This window comes from Castanea sativa, chromosome 11 (assembly GCF_040712315.1).
Source record: "Castanea sativa cultivar Marrone di Chiusa Pesio chromosome 11, ASM4071231v1".
NCBI lineage: Eukaryota > Viridiplantae > Streptophyta > Magnoliopsida > Fagales > Fagaceae > Castanea > Castanea sativa.
The window spans coordinates 23,931,982-23,954,312 of NC_134023.1; the positions used below are offsets into that span (position 1 = coordinate 23,931,982).

Genomic DNA, 22,331 nt, shown 5'->3' on the forward strand with positions numbered 1-22,331 from the left:
TCAACCCTCGGAGCCTCGTAGGGATCCCATGCAAATACATCAATATTGCTTTTAAAAAACATCACCAATTCCACCTTCTCTTGATGTGGTAGTCGTACCCCAACCTGAAAGAACCTTTCAGGGTCATCATCAATAAGAAAATTTTCCAATTCTTCACACGTTGCCTCCACTGCTGTCACCGCACCCAGCGCATCCAGAGTCGTTAATTGTTATAAGTCTTTCGTAGCCGAGGCCGAGGATTCTGATTCGGCCTGACATAGTATTGCAGCTGATATGCATTGCCTTGCTACCGGTTGACTCCCCAGAATCTCCTCAATTTGTCCTCCGGACAGAAACTTTACTTTGACATGTAAAGTTGAGGAAACAGCACCCAGAGCATGCAGCCACGGTCTTGCAACGATGGTCGTATATGGGGAATAAGCGTCAACCACGATGAAATCCACATCAACTGTTTCTAGACCTGACTGTACCGGCAAATGAATTTGTCCATTTGGTATGACGACTTTCCCTTCGAAACTTATCAGTGGTGAATCGTAAGCAGTAAGATCCTCGAGCTTCAAATTAAGCCCCTTAAACAAATCAGGGTACATAATATCTACACCACTACCCTGATCGACCATCACCCTCTTTACATTGTAGTTCCCTATCCTTAGAGTAACCACTAGGGCGTTATCATACGGTTGGATGGTCCCAACTTTATCTTCGTCCAAGAAGCCCAAGATAGGCAGAGAAGTACCTTTAATTCTTTTCAGCCTGGAGCCAGACTCCTCGGTGAGAATATGTGATACGGACATCACCCTAGTAGGACAGGAACCGGTCCTACCTAGGGCTGCAAGGATGACATCAATCTTTCCCAAGGGGGGCCAAGACGAATTATTCCTCTGGTTAATCAAACCCAAATTGCTTCCTTGCCCACTGGGCTGATATAAATGTTGCTTCAACTTTACTTCACTGACCACCTGTTCCAAATGATTCCAAAGTGTCCGGCAGTTCTCGGTAGTATGGCCTACATTTTAATGGTATTGGAAAACAAGGTTCTGATTTCGCTTTGCAGGGTCCCCTGCCATCTTACTAGGCCACTTGAAATAGGGCTCCTTGCGGACTTTCTCCAACAATTGGTGTACTAGTTTTCGGAATACGGTGTTAACTACTTGAGGAGTGGCTGAACCAAATTGCCCAGAGAAATTTCTCCTCGGCCTGTTGTTACTGTACCTATCCGACCTAAAATCCCTCCTCTCTTGAGGGATAGCCTTCGCCTTACCCTTACCTTGTTGTTGGTCTTCCTCAACCATTTTATACTCGTCAATACGATCCATAAGCCGATGTACACTCCGCACGGGTTTCTTGGTCAAAGATTTCCTCAAATCGTGATTAGTTGGGAGGCCCACCTTGAAAGTGTTAATCACCACTTCATCAAAATCGCCGTCGATTTCATTAAACATTTCCTAGTATCTGTCAGATTACGTTTTCAAGGTCTCACCCTCCCTCATGGCCATAGATAACAATGAGTCCAAAGACCGAGGAACTCTGCTGCATGTAATGAATCGGGATGCGAATGCCCTAGTGAGTTCCATGAAAGAATCAACAGAACCCGCCTTCAGTCCATTAAACCATCTCATAGCAATAGGTCCTAGGCTAGAGGGAAAGACTTTGCACATCAAGGTCTCGTTCTGAGAGTGTACCGCCATCCTCTGATTAAAATGACTCACATGCTCAACTGGGTCCGTCCTGCCATTATAGATGGTGAAGGTAGGCAGGGTGAACCGTCATGGAAGTTTTCCCTTCTTGATCCTACGTGAGAAAGGGGACTTGGAGATCTGATGCAATGTCCTACTCATAGCGTCATTTCCTAAGCCCCTAGAGGGAAACTTTTTATGCCTACAACCCGGAAGCTCATCCTTCTCGTAAGAGAAAGTTTCGCTAGAAGGAGTCCTGGACCTTGGACTGTAACTGTTTCCCTGGGAGCCCCCGGAGGAAGGATCGGAAAGAGGTGAGGCTTGCCTTCGTCTAATACGGCGTAATTTTTTCTTAAGGTAGTCAATCTCCTTCTGCATGGCCTTGGTGTCATCCTCATGGGTGGCTCTGCTTCCACCAAGTGAATGGCTTGCACCGGGGTGTACCGTATGCACACTTCCCTCCCGATCCCTCTGACGCTCGAAACACTCAAAGTGATTTTCACGCTGGGACCCCTAAAACTCTGCACAATGTGAATCTAAGCCTGCCATAATGCTCCAATTCCTTCAGCACTAGGTTCCCACAGACGGCGCCAATTGTAAGTGCACAATTTGTACCCGGTCCAATCACTAGGTGGACTCAGGTCCAAAGAGCCTTATACAATAAAAATTTGTAGAATGTGGGCTTGAAACCTAGACTGTGGATGTTGGACAAGGGAAAAACAGGCAAGATTGCTGTTATCCACGTGTTCAGTAGATGAGAACAGTAAAGAATCTCTCCTCGGATGTAAGCCGAGGACAACTTGTATTGCCTTTCTTTCCTTTAAGAACAATAATACAATTACAATTCAAGTATTTGATCTCCTCTTCCTTCTGCCCCCTCTACCTTTTATATCTTTCTTCTTCTCTTGAATCCATCCTCTTCTTCCTTCTTTCTTCCACGTGTATCACCAATCTCCTCCCTCGATACTTGTCTCATCCAGCACCTTCTTTAAACCTCCAAATACTATCTGGAAAGCTACTCAATGCTCAGAGGTCATTTTCTCATTAATGCGGCTGGGGAGGTAGGTGTAGGGTCTTTAATGTGGTGGTAGCAGTTTTTTCTCCTCTGATATTTCTTACACGTACTTCCTTCTAACCACTACGTGGATCACACCTTTACCCAATAGATCTTCCAGAATTCTGTCTCTAAATCCTTTGGTATGTCCCATGACCTTTTTTGGGCCCGCCTGAAGGGGTACTTTTCCTTGGACGACTCCTCCACCTCTTGTAGTGTGCACTAGCTTGTGGGCCTCAAAAGCTCTGCTCGAACAGACTTACACCACCAAATTAGGCCCAAGACCCAAAAAAACATTTTATCTATTTTACCCCGACAATATCTCCATTAATTTGATAATTTCTACGTTGATGACATATAAAAAAAATTCTATCATATTTCCTTATATCTATCAATCACGTTTTCTTTCTCTTCTTTTTTTTTTTTTTTTCATTTTTTTCATCTTAACGTTGGTTAGAAATTATAATTTCAATAGGATTTAAACTCTATAATTATATCAAATGATACTCAACACATATATATCATTTTTAATTTCAATAGGATTTAAATTCTCTTGCTTTGATTTTGGTTCTTGGAGCGCCTTCAAAACAAAAGGTATAAAAGTTTTTTTTACCAGGTTTAATGTTAACATATATGAGAGATATTTTGGTCAATTAGAAAAATTTTGATGAAACATAAAAGGAAAAAGAACTAAAGAATGCATTATCCAAAAAAAAAAAAATAAATAAATAAATAGTGACTATACTAGGTAGAGGCTTTTGGAGATTGTTGTTTTTATTTTTGGAATTCTTTACGTTCATGTGTATGTATGTATTGGGTTTAATTGAATTGGAATTATCTTTGAAACTTTGGTTTTGATTGAATAATGAAAATGACAAAAGAAGTATGTTCTAATATTAGGAGTCTTTTGTATATGTGTTGTTGTAGTTTAAACTTGGCATTTGAATTGTTAAATTGTTAATTCGTAGTTTCATTGTCCATCTATTAATCATGAATAATAATATTGCTATTTGCAATCATCATGATATGGTATCAATGGTGTGATCATTCTGAATGTTTTCCTTTAGAGTTTAGATAGAGTCTATTTTATGATTTAAAAAAAATTACAATTAAAAGACTTTTCAAGTTATATATATATTTTTAAAATTATTGGATATGTTGGATCTTAAATGACTTCTATTAAACTCTATCCTTTATGGCATCATTAAAAGAAAAAACTCATATAGATAGGTATTAGGATATTATTTGACCACCGCACACCCTTGATGCAATAGTCACTCCACAAGTATAAGTGTTTGTGCAATGTGAGAGGTAAGGGCCGGGGTTCAAGTCTCTAGGAGGGAGTTTCACATACATATACACTTAGATTAGGTTAGAGTGGAATTCTATCTTGTATAAAATATATATATATATATATATTATTTGGAACTATCATAATGGACTAACGTAATACATATGCATGGTACAGATCTAACTGTAACATTATATGCTATAAAATAAAAATTGGGTCCATGGCTATCTTCTGTTTGCAAAAAAAAAAAAATGGTTGAATTCTCATTAGTTGTGATAGTTCACTTTTTGGTAAAATAGAAACCCTATTAACTAAGTTTTAAGAAATTTAAAATTCTATTTCAAAAAGTTTAAAGAACATTAGATTTTATTTTAATTATTTTAATAATTTTATATTGTAAAAGAATAAAATTTATATATTACATACAATCATTACTTCGGTTATCTTTTAATTAATGGAGGATATGAAAATACAATTTGTAGATCTACTATCAAGGTAAGATAGATTAGATTGGTGGTGAATAATAGATTTAATTGTAGTTGAGTATTGTGTGAAGAAATTACCATAGAATAGCCCACATTGGGATGTGTTATGTGGAACCAATGATATGAAAGAATTTTTTTTTTTTCTAAACCATTATATTAAACAAAAAATTACTTATTTTCATTCATTTTCAAGTTATACATTAAAAAAAAAAAAAAAAATCAAGTCATAGACCTTAAAGCAAAATAAATATTTTTAATTTTTATTTAACTATTCTGGTGCATTGCATGTGTTAGCGACTAGTAATAATAAAAAACAAAAGATTCTCACACATGAACTTGAATTGGATTTGTTGGTGAAATATTTCAAAAAAACTCAAAATAATTAGTATTTGTAACCGAATGAGAATCAGATGTCCCATTATTGGAAATTATATATTTTAATTGAGCTGCTAAGTCGAATATATATAAAGCGAGCCTCTGTCTTATGGTAGCTTCATGCTTCATGGACACAGATGAACGAAAGCAGTAGTGGGGATGAAAGGTTTTCCTGCTGTAGCATCTGGGCCAAGCTTGGCCCACTTAAGATTGGAAACTTCTTCCTTTTTCGCTCTCATGCAATTTCTTGTAATATATTCACTTTTATCGGGAAATGCTTTCTTTCCTTCTTGTGTCTCATCCATCTTCTCGGCAACCAATAAAGATATCTGCAGCGCACCACCAACTTTTCCTCACAAAATTTTGTTATCTAGCTAAAGTAGGTAGAGAGAGAATAAGAAAGCATTCGTTTTTTTTTTCCTCATCAAAGTAAGTTCTCATCATTGTACAGGTCCTACTTGAGAACCCACATGCCAATGAATACTTGTAAATTCATTTCCTTTTCAATTCCTGACACTAGTCTTTATTAAAGAAAAGGAGAAAATTACAGTTATCTACACAATATCTCCTTACATGTATGGATATACTATTATATTTTTTACTTAATTTCATGGTTTGCAGCCTTCTCTGAAAACGGAGGACCCTCTATGTCTTAGCTATTTTGATTATAAGATACTTTAGCTTGGGAGCTGATTCTGCTGAAAAGAGGCTGGCTACCTGTTGGGACTATAGAATTATTCTTGCAATCGATCACCAATTAATGATTTGGTTTTTAACTTTGTGGCATTGAACTCCAATCATATGGTCTATGTTTTCCCATTCGATCAGCAAATTTCTCATTAGGAAGCTGTAAGCATAGCCTCTAGTAACTAATATGATACACAAAAAGCTACATTGGTATAATAAAAGTGGCAAGATGCATGTACTGCAAGAGGCTTTAGAGCTTTAAAGAAGTACTATTTTATGTTGCTGTTCTCTCATAAATTGAGTGGCGAATTGTATGAACATTGTGATTGTGAGCTTCTGGGCATGAAATTCATAGTTGAGCTGTCATCATTAGTCAAAGCCATTTGAAGCTGACCACCTAATTTTAAAGCATCATCTTCCAAGTGAAGACGTTCTACTGCAACTCCAGTTTCTTGTATCTGAAATCCACAATGAGAGTTGTCTTCATGTACGTGCAAATCTTCTATTGGTGGCAAGTTCAATGAGAAACCAAAATCTCTCATATTGCCAATCTCATCAATTCCTTGATAACCAATAAGCTTATAACCTTGGCTGTTCACATTTTCCCCAGCAAGTGTTCGGCAAGCTTTGTCCAGTATTGTTTCCATATATTTTCCCTGTGCATCAATCCTCATCTGGAGGTGTTTCTGTACCTTTTTCCACAACACATATATGTAATGGGCCTAAAATATAAAATAATTCTCTTTGATCTTCAGAGCTAATGGAAAGTGTGCTATAAAACGAGTCGGTTTAAAATATTTTCTTTTCGTTTGTATTACCTCTAGCTGCTCGTTCAATCTCCTTCGTACTTCCATCTGTGTTCTAAGCCCCTCAGTATGGTGTATGTTTCTGCAAGAATATTAGAAATCCACTGTATCATATAAAATTGCCATAAGTCCAGTTAAGCTCCATGGTAATAAATGTTATGAAGTAATACATTCATAAATAAAACTCAGCCGTAGTCGAGTAAAGTCAATATAGTTGAAATGTGAATATAAAAATAGTTAAATGAAAATACAAAGAAATATAAGATTTGAAATGAGAGTGTACAGAGTGTTACATTATTTAAAAATTTTAATGACATGACACTAGATACATTTTTAGATTTGTATTAGTAATCTGAATGAAGAAATATAATGAATCCTAATACGAACCGAGAAAATTTGCTAAAAGATAGAGGTAACTCCAATTGATAAAAATATGAAGGATAGTAATTTGAGATTTTTGTGCAAGGGTACTAAAGATGCAATATTGAGAAAGAATATTTTGATTCAAGTTGATGGAACTAAAAAAGAAAGATTAATATTAATAGTAGTCAGATAACAAAGTAATGATTTAAGATAAAATACAATGACGAAAAAGAAATACATATGATTAATCTTAACTAGTTTGTTGATAATTTATAATCAACACCAATGTTGTGGGATTAAAACTTCGTTATCATTAATATTGTAATATATGTGGCCCAACTTTATTGTTGTGACTTTAGATGCATATTGTCACATGTTTAAAATTAAAATATGTGTGAGTTCCATCCATTTAAGATTGAGTAATTTTTCCACTAATTGGTTAAATTAAACCCACTAATCAGTCTAATTAAACCTTTCTAAAAAGTCAATGCTTTCCAAAACTTCCATTAACTTGGGACATGGAATTGTTAATTGAAGTATCAAAGTTGAGAATAAAAATCATGTCCTATTTTGTGCTCTACACATCAAAACTTGCCGCATATTTTTTATCCGTCCTTTCAAAATAATCCGTATTTAATATAGATAAAGAAAAAAGAAAAGAAAAATCAAACTCATATGTAGTGATTGATAAAACATAAAATAGAGCACCCATATAAAACTGAGACTTGTGTATCATTCATTGTCAAGATAACATCATATAATCAGAAGTATAATGAAAATTGTAAAAGCAAGCACCATTTTAAACAAAGATCACATAAAGACAAAGTACTTTTAAAGTATAATAAAACAAATAATGATTCTCTTTCACAACTTATTTCTTATCTTTTGTACCCTTTCAGTTTTAACATTTTAAATGTTAACATACCTTTTTACATTATAAAATTTGTACATCAACGCATGCAATTGTGGTTATTATGTGTAAGTGTGTGTGTAAACAACAGTGTGAGTGAATATTTACATTTGTTAAAATACAAATTATGAATGCATTGGGAAGTTATTGAAACTAGCATGAACGAACAAAAACATCCAGAAAACAAAGGTAAGATCATGGGAACAATGGAGGGTGGTTATCTTATAAATGGAAAAAAATGAATGGGCAAGGTCTCATCAATTCACACTAATTAAAACCACTTTAAAACTCAAATGAAAGAATAGCAGAACCAAGGATACAAGCAAAGTTAAAAGATGAACAGATTAAGTTAGTCACATATACTCATTGAAGTGGTGACCCATTATCCTGGATGTAGCAGCACCATCCCTCTGAAATTCTGATGCTGAAGCTGCCAAAGAAATTTTATCCAAAAATAGAAACTTATTTGGTAGTCTATCCTGAAGAAATAGTTGGAACAAAATAAAGGGGGCAAAAATGACAACAACAACAAATAAAAGAGGAAAATCGTTCTCACCATCCCTAACAGCCTGATCATTAAGATCCTTATGTGGCTGCTTCCCAAGCCTGAATTTCTATTTAATTGAAATTAGAGGATGAGCTAAATTAAAGACCTTGACATGGAAAACTACATATAAAGGAGAAATAAAAACAAAAGATGTATAATTTATATTAATAGAGTACCTGAAGATGGCTCTTCAGGTGGTAAAGTGTGAGACCCTTGACACCCATAACTTTCATGATGGTCTTTGGTGTAGCCTCTGTAGATCCAGATAGAGAAGAGGGAAAGAACACATAGAGCACAATTTTAAAATGATAAGAGAAAGCAAATTGAAACTCAAAAAGAAACAATATTGATAAACTGCTACTAGTTCTGTTTGTTAGCATGAGAAAATGGTTGTGGACAAAGTGGAAAAAGGTTAAGTACTATCTGGTCCTCCAAGCTGAGTAACAGCATCGACAAATCGCTCATGAAGCTCACCAGTCCATCGGAGACGAGGCTTTGGATCAGTGGTAAGAACAAGCCCAGTGTCTCCTTGAACACAAATTTGCCTATCATGTGTTGAATTCATTATTGGCTTCTTTGGAGAGAACATCAGCTCCTATGGAATTCATATAAGAGTGAAGAAGAAATCTAACACATGATAATATAGCTGAAAAAAATAGGTGCGTATGTTTCAAGCAATGGTTTGTTTTCTCTAGTGGAAAAGTATGGATAGTCATATTTCTAGACCAGCAGAAAAATAAAAGTTATATGAGATAACAAAAGCCACCGACTATATATGCCCTTTGCCAAAAGAGACTTCCGAGGTGCTGTCAACTTTCTATTTGTGGACACTTTTACTAAATGAGAGATAAGCTGTTCTGTTAAATTGGCACCCTTATTGTCTTTTTATTTCACAATCAAAGGTATCATAAATACTCATTTGTTCAAAGAGTACTTCCATTAATCCCATATGGAGTTAGAAATGAGTGTAAGAGTAGCACCAATGGATGATATCATATGCAATATTTAGAAGTATAGGTTACGTACTCATTTAAATGTATAGGTTACGTACTTTTGAATTTTGTACTTCATGATTGTACATGTTTACTTTATTAATAACTAATGATAAGAGAGTCCCACAAGTTCAACATGAACACAATAAATAAGTTTGTATACGTAACCTATACTTCTTGCCTCGAGGCATATGCTCTAGCTTTCACCGTCACCTGTGGGCTCAAATGTGAGCTTTGCATATCATGCGGGTAGAAAAGGAGGGAAAGAGAATTAGAAAATCCAAAAGTACATCAAGATATGGAGATAAGTAAATGCTAGAAATAAAATGAATCAACATAACAGGCTTGATTTGTACTTCCACGTTAACATCCTACATGTAGGCTAATGTAAGAACCGTGACCCACGTGATGATGTTTATCCTCTTAGATTGACAGATTTATGATAGAATTGCGACTTGATTACTTATGGGAAAAATCAAGAAACCTAAAAAAAGACATCTTTTTTAAATTTAGTATTCATAATTACATTGTTCTTTTTCTCCCCAAAAAAGAAAAATATTAATAATTACATTGTTCTCATAAAATAAAAAGTGGTAATCACATGACTAGCTTTCAAGTTATAAACTAAAGAAAAACAAAGATTATGTTTTTTTTTTTTTTTTTTTTTTTTTTGAGAAACACACACACACACACACATATATATATAAGGGAATGAGATGAGATAAGGGAATACACTCACACGCTAACACCAAAACTGCATACGGCAGTTATATTGTTTCCTAGTTTCAAACAGGAGATAATTACATGAAAGGAAATAGTAACGAAGCCAAGATTGAACTTTAAGGGGCAAAATTTATAACCATATATGTACTTGCGCTTGAACATATACACAATAATTAAAAGTTAAGGCCAATATAAAATATTAAAATTCATTCATGTATATATTAAATGAAAATCTTAACGGAAAAAAGCCTACAATACAGATGATAGGAATAAGAACAACCAAAATACAAGAAGATAAAGGGATAGAGTGAAAGCTTGGATTTGTGTTAATAAACAAGAGCTTGTTTAGACCCCAAATAAAAATTACGGCTAGATTGATTTTACTCTAACTTAAACTAAGTGTGGAAACAAGAGTAAATGAAGCGCAATCAACCGATACTACTCTAGTGCATAAACATGAACAACAAACAATAAAAGTAAAGCACAAGAGTAAGGAAAGAAAGATGGAAATACAAGATAACACACTGATATGTTATCGAAGAGGAAAACGAAGAACTCGACGAAAAACCTCTCTGCCTCCCTCCAAGTGGTAATCGATCCACTAAAGAATAAAGTTGGAGTACATGAAAAACAATAGACCCTCCAAGCTTAGTCTACCTAATGTACTTGAGCCCTTCAAGCTCCTACTACCAACGGACTTCATGAAGTCATGTCTTCTCTATCTTTCTGGATCCCGCAATACGCCCGATTGCATCCGCCAAGCCTCACCGGCTTCTTTTGGCAAATTCCCAAAGTTTCCCAATCTCCAAAACACTCTCTACACTCTGAAAAGGTGTGGGTTGTGTTTGGGTACAAATCTTCTCTCAAGGTATGACAATGGGAGTGGGAAGGAGAAGAGGCAACAATAATTTCTCACTAAGGATGGGTAGCTCTCTCTCTAAAAGATGGTTGTGTGTGTTGTAGAAAACCTATCTAGGGTTTTTCTCTCTGAATGGCCTCCTTACACATTTATGGGTAATGAGGGTATATATAGTGTGGGTGAATGGTAAGAAAGTCACACTTAAAAATCCTCCAAGCAGAGAGTTTCGTGGGTATCTCGCTGGAAGGCCTTACTCGCGAGACACTCGCGAAATCCTTCAGGCTGGCACGACTCTTCAGCTTCTAGCATGTGCTTCTTACATGGCTCTTTCACGGGTTAGCTACTAGCGAGACAGTCGTGAAATCCACTGATTCTTCAATTTATGCTCGATTCTTCACCAACTTAATACTAAACCCAATATAATAAAATTCCACAAAATACAAGGAAAAAATTAAAGTAAATACAACACTTTTTGTCATGAAATAAAGCCAACATAAAACATAGTTGTAAATCACAACTTTACAATCTTTTCATTTGGCTATTTCGTGACAAAACACCCTATAATAGACTCTAGACTTAAACATGAGTTTGGGAACAATGGAAAAATTCACTCACACCTAAATCTAGAAGCTGTGAAGCACTTGGAACATATATACTTGTAACCTAAGACACTTGTACAAAGCGCATTAAACCCTCAAGGTAAATCAAGTGATAAAAGGACAAGTATAATGTAACATGTAAAATGCAATCAAGTAAATATGATGTGAAACATATGAGCAACTTGATCATACTCCAAAACATTCATATAGAAATGACTACAATGTTCATATAGCAAAGCAAATGATCATCCGAACATGCAATCATTAAAGCACAAAGATATAAGGATATATGCATGCCCAACACACAACCAATGTAAAACACCAAAGTATTTGCATTAAGGATACAAGATCCAACAAGGGCACAAAAACACACAACCAATGCAAAAAACAAAAGGTATTTGCATTAAGATTACAAAATCCAACAAGAGCACAAGTGTGTTCTAACACATAAACACGATGCAATGGGAGCAACAAAGCATAGATACTAAATGTAACTCAAAGCACCATAAAGCAGCGAGAAATCAAGCAAAAAGTAAAACAAAGACAAAACAAGGTTTTCTAAAAAAAAAGAAATATCTTCTCCCCCTTGGTATATGCATCTCTCCTATGGCTTTCTCCCCCTACGAATGTGCATGAGGTATAATTTCTCCCCCTAAGAATGTGCACATGAGTCATATAGAGATGACAAAACACACCGGTATACTCTCCGGTATACACTCCCTCTTTTTGTCACGAATAGACAAATGAATCAAGAAGAAGGAGGGAAAGAAAAGAAGACATGAACAAGGATAAGATGCATGAGGGGTGCAAGATGTATGAGAAAATGAAGCTAAAAAAATGAAAAACATCTTAGGAAGATAATGCTACAAAGCATGAAGAAAACATGACATGCTAAGGATGTGGAACAAGATATAGACTAAGGCATGACATAGGCACAATAACATGTTATATGAGATAAAAGATCTAAAAAGACTTAACTAGTATGAGTGAATGCAAAACATGTCAAGTGTTAGAGTGTGTGCAGCAAAGGTGCATCTAGTGTGCTTCTAGTGTGCATGTGAGATGCATGATCAATGCATGAATAAGCACTCATGGGAAAAAATGTATAAAACACACCACCAATGATCAAAACATGATGAACATGAATAATTATAGTGATCCCAAAAGTTTGGCACCCATCGGAGTCCAAAACAACGAGAAAATGTCATTTAAGCATTTTATCAAATACTTAGAGTGCACACACTACACATGTATGTTAAACAATGCATGAACATATGAAAATCTTACCTAAATATATGTTATTTTTGCCACAAGGGGCCAACATCCAAAGCAAATCATCATTTAAAACAAAGCCCAATAAAAAAGATTAACAAAAAATAAAATTTTCCAACTCCCATTTGAGAAAATCCCAACTAAGAATATAAAACCCCCCAAAAACATAATCTAAAGGATCAAAATCAATGAAAAGAGTTAAAGATTACCTTAGAGATGTTTATGGAATGTAAAACGCTTGAATTTAGTTAGGTTTTGATGTAGAGACATTAAAAATAGGGGTTTGGGAGAAGCTAGGAGAAGTTTGGAGAAGTTTAAACAAATGACCCATGAAATGTCCTTTAAAAGCTGATCTGGAAATTTTCGTGGAAAGTTTCACTGGTTACATACTCGCGAAATTTCACTGGTATCTTGCTGGTATTTTGTTGGTAAGTTTTACTCGCAAAACAGTCACGAAACTCTCTGTCCAAAGCTGAAAAATTTGAGAATTGGACCCTTTAACTCGTGACTAAACTTACATATGAAATAAGTCAGGAAAACACCTAGAAAACATGTTTTTCTTATTAAAACAACTTGAAAAATTTTGAAAAACATAAGTGATACAAATCACTTCCAAAAGCAAACATAAGTGATACAAATCACTTCCAAAAGCAAACAAAAAGAGCAAAAATCTTTTTAATTTGATCCACATAAGGTTGAGCACACACACATCACATTTGAACATGTACAATCACACAAATGAAATACACATTCATTGAACATTAGACTTGTGTGTTGTGTGTGTGTATCAAATGTGGAATAGTCCTTAGTCTATAGTGAAACTTCATTGATCAATTCAATCAAGTTATACACAACTAGTACTAAGTCAAGTGGACTATCTCAATTATAGAAATGAACATATATGATCTCCCACAAGAAAAATGATTACATTTCTTTGAAGCTTTTCATTTGGCTTCTTTACAAATCATAACATTTGATCATTTTAAACAAAGTACATCTCATTTTGAGATCGATGCCTAAACTTTTTGATATTTCAACTTTGTGAGTAAGCCTTTGGTTTTTTAAGGCACCATACATTTCAATACAAGTCGCTTTCCCTTTTTACTAGTCAAATACTAGTTTGTGTGACGGTTTTTGCAGCTCAATATCTCTTTTCGAGATTTGACATTTGATGAGCTCTTTAAGCAAAAGACATAAAAACGTGGGAAAAGATATAGGTACAAGTCTATGCATGTATCAAGACCAACAAGACCATTGACTAATCATTCATAACAAGCTTGAAGATCGATTTACAACAATCACAGATAAATTTCAAGATTTTTCCACAAAGATAAATGTGCATACAAAACAAGCTAGGCTCATAAATGCACTACGCCATTAGTGCAAAAGTACTAGGCCAAACTCACATGTGATATGTGCTCAAACATATACGATCAAATTTTTTGAATTTTCCACTTTTTATGTGTTTTTGGATTTTTACACACACAAAATCAAAAGCATAAAAAGTAAGATCAAATGCAAAAAACAACCAAAAACAATGCATATAAAGAAATGCATGATGCACAAGTGCATGACAATGAAACATCCAATGCATGAAGGGTCTTACAAAGATCGAAAGAATTAGATCAAGGACCAAAAGAGTAAAAGCTCAACCATAGGAATCCTTCCTCATCCAAATGGAACAATTGTTTGGAATGAGTGTCTCATGAGAAATGAGACGAGGGTTGGAAGAATGAGAACCGGAGATGCACATAAACAAGGAGGTAAGAACATCAAAAACTTTCTTCAACAACTTACCATTTTCCCCCATAACCAATTTAGCTTTCATAGCACAACTTCCAAGAAGCTCAAGTTTCTCTTTTCTTTTGATTCTTTTGAGAGCTTGAAACTTAAAGCAAAGAGGTCTAAGATGACCAAAGGCACCACAATGGTAACAAACAATGGGTTTAGGTCCACTAGGATTTTTAGGGAGGGATCTAGCAACATGGTTTTGTTCTCTCTTCAACTTGGCACATTGAGATCTTATATGACCGATCACACCGTAATGGTGGCAAGTTGGAACAAACTTAGATCCATCCATAACCTTAGGTTGAGACCTAAACAGAGGCTTTGGCTTAAGAGCCTTTCTCTCCACTTATTGGTTTCTTTTGTGTGGAGGAATGTACACCGATTTGTCCTTTGAGGTAGAACACACAATAGGCATAAAATCGGGTACCACAACAAGATTACAACAAATATTTTCATTTTTTTTATGAATAGGTTCAGCAATCAAACACTTGGCATGCATCTTAAGAGATTCAATTTCACATTTTAACTCATCAACAAGTTTGTTAGACAAAACAAGTTTAGCATCTAAGTCCATATTCAAACATTCAACCTCTTTCAGCTTTTCAAGAGAATTTTCAGCAAGCTTCTTATGCTTTTCAACTAATTTATTGGATTCATTGAGCTTAGCAATCAAATCATCATTTCACAATGAAACTTGCTCAAATTCTAATGAAACTTCTTAGCTTCTTTCTTCAAGAGTTCGATGTTTGCAATATCAACAACACCACCAAAAGATTCATGTAACATGTCATCACAAGTATGAGGACTAACACTCATAGAAGCATTTTCACAAACACATGACATGTTACAATCAACAACATCTATAGAAGCATATAAAACACTATCCTACTATCCATGGCAAAACACACAAAGGGGTCAAGGATCACATTTAGGTAATGAAGCCAAAATAAATGTACCCACTCTGATACCAATTGAAAGCTCGGATTTGTGTTAATACACAAGAGCTTGTTTAGACCCCAAATAAAAATTACTGCTAGATTGATTTTACTCTAACTTAAACTAAGTGCAGAAACAAGAGTAAATGAAGCGCAATCAACCGATACTACTCTAGTGCATAAACATGAACAACAAACAATAAAAGTAAAACACAAGAGTAAGGGAAGAGAGATGCAAACACAAGATAACACATCAATGTGTTATCACAGAGGAAGCTGAAGAACTCGGCGAAAAACCTCCACCGCCTTCCAAGCGGTAATCGATCCACTAGAGAATAAAGTTGGAGTACATGAATAACAAAAGACCCTTCAAACCTAGTCTACCTCATGTACTTGAGCCCTCCAAGCTCCTACTATCAACAGACTTCACGGAGTCATGTCTTCTCTAGCTTTCCGAATCCCGCAATACGCTCAATTGCATCCATCAAGCCTCACCAACTTCTTTTGGCAAATCCCCAAAGCTCCTTAATCTCCAAAACACTCTCTACACTCTGAAAAGGTATGGGTTGTATTTGGGTATGATAGGCCAAAAACGTATTGACCCCTTGTGATGGATTAAGATGATTAATTAGTCAAGTTTATTAATTAATTAAATTAACATGCAAACGCATGGTAGAACAAACAAATCACCAATAAACTAAAGTACAGCGGAAAATAAATTGACATGGTGATTTGTTTACGAATGGGGAAAACCTCCAAGGCAAAAACCCCACCCGGTGATTTTAAGGTCACCATTCCCGAGAATCCACTATTATCAAAACAAGCAGTTACAAGTAAAGGAATCCCAGTATCTTATACCAACCTACAGTTAAACCCTTACCCCAATACCCAATTGGACTTGTTCTGTAGTGACAATCTCTCATTTTCAATGCACGGCTCCCAGTACGTGACTAACCAATCTGATGCGCGGATCCTAGTACGCGGCTTACTCCTTTGCACGAATGCCAGTACGTGACTAACTCTACAACAACCCTTTAATTATTGTATTTGATTTACAGCAGCTTCACATAGAAACACTAATAAGATCTTCAATATTGGTGCAAGAGACTTTGCTTGGTTACAAAACCCAAAGGCGTACAAGAAACACAGCAAGAACTCTTTCTATGTAGGAGGAGGCTAGGGTTTCAAAAAGAAAACCCTATGAAGCTCTCTAGAGTTAGGTTTTTCTTTTTTCACCTCCTTTAAATAGGAGCTTAATGGGCTCTCCTATTCCAAATAGGTTTACACAAACCTTGGGCTTTCCTAGTCCAATAAGAATTATACAAACCCATAAACAAATAGCGTTTTAGAGTAAAAACGTTGCTAGCTATAATTTGAAACCCGTAAGCTTGATCGATCGAGACATCTGTTGAGCTTTAATGAATCTCAACAGATCGAGCTTCTATCGAGGAGGTATCAAGACCTGCAGTTTGCACTTTTCTTGAGCAGTTCTTGAGTAATTTTCATGTCTTCAATTTAACCACTTGTAATGATCATCTTGAACCTACTTAGATTTACCCAAATACAAGTAAAGTGCATTTTGTCAAAATATGCCAATTACATAAAAATATGTCCCCAACAATTTTTCTTTTTGGACATCCATGAAAAAACCACAAGAGTACATTGAATGTCCTAGAATACATTCTACTCAAGATTACAAAATAAATAAGCCTAGTCTAAAAGATCTAAACCTTGGAAGTTGCTGCAAGAAGAAGGTGTGGAATCTTGACTTGGCTTCAACTTGTCTTTCTTGAAAGATACTAAACAAAACACATCAAGGTACCATGTGGAAAACAATGACAAGTTAAATAAACAAGAAACATGTGTATAAAAAGAGAAAAGAAACAACACATGTGAGATAAAGAATGAAACACATACATCATCACATATACCACTTGATAAGCATCATGTATGTAAAAAAGGTTACAAAACCAAAAGATACACAACACAAAAATATATCAATATCAATGTGTATCAAACTAACTCTCCCCCTAAGTTAGTTACATAAAAAACTTTCCTCCCTTTTAACATGAAGTTCTCCCCCAAAGTCTATTACTCCCCCTGAGGAATGACATTTAATTCTCAAATTTCTTCCCCTTTTTGACATGATTGTCAAATAGCATAAAAAGCCAAAAGACTTGACTGGAGATAGACAGAAAACAGATATAGAGGGAACAAGGAAAACAAGGAACCATAGACCTATAAGAAAAGGCAAAACAAAGAAAAATGAAATGCATGCAAGGGTATCTCGATCGATTGAGAGGTGTCGAGAAGCTATTGAGCATACCTCGATGGATCGAGAAAATATCGAGGATCTATCGAGTAGATATGAGATATCTCGATCGATCCAGAAGCTATCGAGGAGAAAGGAGATATCTTGATCGATCCACCTAGCTATCGAGTATTGGAAAATCACGTGTTTGTATCGCATACAAAACATACGCAGCAGAAATTCAACGGATCTACTTCATACATAATCGATAACATGCACTATGTAAGTTTTAGAATTTAAGAACAAGAAAGCGTACCTTGGTGCGGTGAAATTCAAAACCGAAGATTAGAAGCACTTGGAAAGACTTTTAATCTTCACTCCAATTCTACTTAATGCCCAAGATGTGTGGTCTCTCAATTAATTTTCATCAAAGAGAGAATAGGAGAGTGACCAACACTCACATACAAACCATTTCATTCCTTGTATGAAAACTCTTATGAAAAGGTCTCATACAAACCTTAATGAAATTCCGTATGTTTCTCTCCTTATATATAACTAATTATCTAATTAGGCTAGCCTTTTGAACCATTCCAATTGGGCACTTGTGTGAGGCTTGGAATGGGACCAAAAGGGACCGATAAGACACTAGCTCCAATGAGCCTTGGGCTTTTCTGTCAACTCTTGACAAGTCCAAAGTTACCATTAACTATATTTAATATCACCATATAAATATAGTTACACTCTAGGTCTTATCTATAAATTATATCCCAAGACTTTATTGTACATGCAACCCCTTCATAAAATATTCGTAGTAATACAAAGTCATGAATATAGACTGCCACTTTGAAGATTACTACATCTTAATCCTTGAGTACCCGGTTTAATCCTTTAAGTTATTCATTATATATTTATAAAATCCAATTCCATAAATATATACTTTAGTAACTCCTTACTAAGGTGGTTAGGCCTAACTCTTTGAATAACCAAACCCATTAAACTTATCTCAAGGGAATATTTTGTATCTCCGTTAAGAGACTATGAATTCCATCTTAAGAATATATGTTCCATCAACACTAAATGTGGCTGCCCAACATACTATGGTTTTGACCGTGACTAATAGATCTCACTCCTGATATATCAAAGCAACCTACATCTCATGATCAGGTCCATTATTCTCTCACGATTAAGAGTTCATGTAAAAAGAAGTCAAGATTTATTATTCATTTGACGGTCGTTAGGAGAATAATAAATCTCACAACGGTCCAGTTCAATATGTCTTAACTCTTAAAACATATCAACATATCAACTAGAAATCCTCATTCCATGATCAAGACAAATCATCTTAGTTGATATGTTATAGTCTTCGCAGATGAAACATCCAATTTCATCACCGACTACGAACTATATTTTAAGTTTACAAGGAACTTGTGATTTACATTTTCTGTGACTAAATCACATACAATGCATCTCATGGAGTATGATCATGTCCCATTAGTTCATATATAGATAGTCTCATATAATTAAACAATTTAATTATTTATGACATGCCAAAAAATTGGATTTTAGGGCATAAACTCCAACAATCTCCCACTTGCCCTCAAAGACAATTTATTTTATATTCGACACTTATCTCCCTTTAGAGTAATTCATAGTCACACTAAGGCAAGGTTTGGGAACAAGTTACAGCTAGATTTATTGCATAAATTATCTTTTCTACTACTACTTCTCATGTACTCATATCTCTCTAATGAGATGATACTATTTACACTTAATGTGTATCTTCACCACCTAGAGTGAACACATATCTTGAAGTTCAACTTCATAATGTGTATCTTCACCACCTAGGATGAACACATATCTTGAAGTCCAACTTTATGATGTGTATCTTCACCACCAAGGATGAACACATATCTTGAGATCCAACTTCATGAATCACAATCAAACTACAAATTAGTATTTGTACATCCAATAACTATCAAAACTTCACTTCTATGGATAAGCATATAATCCCTCATTCTCTTAAGATATTTGAGTATATGCTTTTACTCCCACTAAATTATGTGATCTTTGATTTAATTGATATTTGCTTACCATGCCCACCGCAAAATAGATATTTAGCCTAGTATTTAGCATAGCATAAAAACTTCCTTTCAATTTAATATAAGGAATCGTCTTAATATGCTCTTCCTTTTATATGCCTTAGGACCATAGTCCTTTATAAAGGAACTTCAAAATTAAAAGGAAGGAATCCTTTCTTGAAGCATTACATGCTATACTTGGCTAGAATCTAATCTATTTAAGCAGTATGAGATAGATCCAACATCCTAATTTTTGAATTTTAACAAATTTAAATTCTTAGGATAACTAGTCTTTCCCAAGTACTTTATATCAATCTGGATTAGACAACAAAAACTCTATTAATGACAATAACTCTACATCATTCTAAATGATTAGAATATCATCAACATACATTAAGAAATTTATTATTCTATATAGCTTTACACATATAAGGCCTTTTAATACTTGATCAAAATCAAACAATTTGATTTCTTGATCAAAGATGATATTTTTTGATTTAGATGCTTGCTTTAGTCTATAAATGGAATTTAAGCAACTTACATACTAGACACTACTGGTTCTTTGTTATGTATAAGTCTAGTTACATCATATAGATGTCTTTCTCAAGATTTTTACTAAAAGAAGTTTTCTTGACATCCATTGCCATATTTCATTCAAATGAAATATAATGGATAAGAGAATCTAGATAGTGTCAAACTTGACTATTGGTAAAAAAATCTTTTCATAGTTGAACCATTTCTTTCTGAACAAATCTTTCCACCACTAGTCTTGACTTTGAAGGTTTGCATGTTCAATTCTAGCAATCTCATTTTTCTTGTAGACTCATTTGAGAACAATAGGCTTAATGCCACTAGGCCCTCCACAAGTTCTAAACTTTAAATAGAATATAATTCTATTTACATAACCTTGATCCAATAATCCATATTCATATCATCTATTGCCTCTACGTAGGACCGAGGATCAAATTCATATCATTGTGGAATGACTTCAAAAGTTTATTCCAAAAGTATGAATTTATTTAATAATTGATAATCCTCTCACTACGATGTTGTATTGGTGTATTATCTGTATATCTAGAATAATGCCTTATGATGTATCTAATACAACCATTTCATTTCTAAATGTATTTTATAGTTGTTTTACAACAAATTATGACATTTATCTTCTAGATCAATCTATGATTTGCTTTAAGATTATTCACATAGTCATCATCAAGAACTTTGTATTAGTACTTTACAAACATCTTTTCTTCTTTATGACTACAAAACAATCTTTTGCAATTCATTTTGAATATTTATCATAAACACACATTTTTCTACCTTTTGATTTCAATTTGATAGTCTTCCTTTCTAGCACAAGTGTTGGACATCTTGAAAAATGGAAGTATCATATACTAGGTTTTCACCCAATCCACAATTAGACAGATGTCATAGGAACAAACTTTTGAAATCAATTTTAGAAAATGTATGGTAATTATTAGAGTATATCTTCACAAGAAATAAGCAAACGGAAATACTAATTATGTACTTTACTATTTCTTAAAAGAGTCTTATTCTTCCTTCATGTATGTACTCACTTAAAAGAAGTCACTGAAACTATATTCCTTTACAATAAAGGAGCCCTAGATCATATTATCCTCTTAATAGAATTCATAGATTGGGAATATAACAAAATAATGGTTCTTAAAGCCCATCTTTCACCAATCTTGAATACCATTTAGATTAATAAGATCTAGATAAGTGCCAAAACATACAATACCAAAGGATGGAAACTTTCTCTTTAAAAAGTAAAACATGTAAATCTCCATCTAGAAAATAATTATGGACAAAGCTTAGCATTACCAAACCAGAAACACTTTCTTTGGGTCATACTTTTGAGTCTAATTTCCTTTTGGCAACTACTATGGCAATTAGCTTGCCCAACTGTTTGGTATTTTAATTCCTTGACTTACCACTCTTACCTTTTGGTCTAGGCTAAGAATTTGAATTAAATCATATTGATCCTAGCCTTAGCTTTTAGGATGTCTTTTGTTGTGTAGAACTCACCCATCAATTCAGATAATAATAAAATATATATATATATATATTTATTTTCAAAACAATCTGAATTGACCAAATGATTCTAACAAGATCTTGTGGATCATATCCAAATGAGATTAACATTTAATCTTTAAATCCAAGAATTCCAATTCCTTTTAAAAATAAAATATTTTCATTAAATGATATAGAATTGGAACTCCTTAAGTTTTTCTTGGCACTTAATATGATTCATACCAAAACTCTCATTTAGACTTAATATAAAGTCTAAGTCTAGTGCTAACTCTTGCATCTCATGCTGTAGCACAATTGAGATAGAAGCCAATGAAACATTATAGCATTTCAATGAAGACTATGATCATATCATAAGCTATCTTCCATTAATGCATCTTGCGTAGGAAATCATGACAATGCTGAATCGAAACATAAATATGTACTTCGGCTACTTTAAGCATCATGTCCAAAATTACTTCTTAGTTGATATGATTCACTTAAAATAGTAGCTAGAGAACAAAACTATGACAACTTTATTTTGAGACTATGAACTTAAATACTAGAACATTATATTTTGCATCCATAACCATATAGTATGAAACCCAAAAA

At 34.5% G+C, this 22,331-nt stretch overlaps 1 protein-coding gene across 5 annotated transcripts; it reads right to left on the reverse strand.

The window, feature by feature from the left end:
* Positions 1–5,667: 5,667 nt before the first annotated feature.
* LOC142615190 (myb family transcription factor IPN2-like) lies at positions 5,668–8,902 on the reverse strand. 5 transcript variants are annotated; one of them, XM_075787895.1, is made up of 6 exons: positions 8,669–8,902; positions 8,371–8,447; positions 8,204–8,261; positions 8,005–8,077; positions 6,387–6,456; positions 5,668–6,290 (listed from the first exon to the last, which is right to left on the reverse strand). In XM_075787895.1, the coding sequence occupies exons 1-6, from the start codon at positions 8,781–8,783 to the stop codon at positions 5,859–5,861; spliced, it is 825 nt and encodes a 274-aa protein (XP_075644010.1). In that variant the 5' UTR covers positions 8,784–8,902; the 3' UTR covers positions 5,668–5,858. The 5 variants fall into 5 exon arrangements, with proteins under 5 accessions (XP_075644010.1, XP_075644009.1, XP_075644007.1 ...); XM_075787894.1 differs by having other exon boundaries at positions 5,668–6,260; positions 8,011–8,077; positions 8,615–8,902; XM_075787892.1 differs by having other exon boundaries at positions 8,011–8,077; positions 8,615–8,902.
* Positions 8,903–22,331: the final 13,429 nt, after the last annotated feature.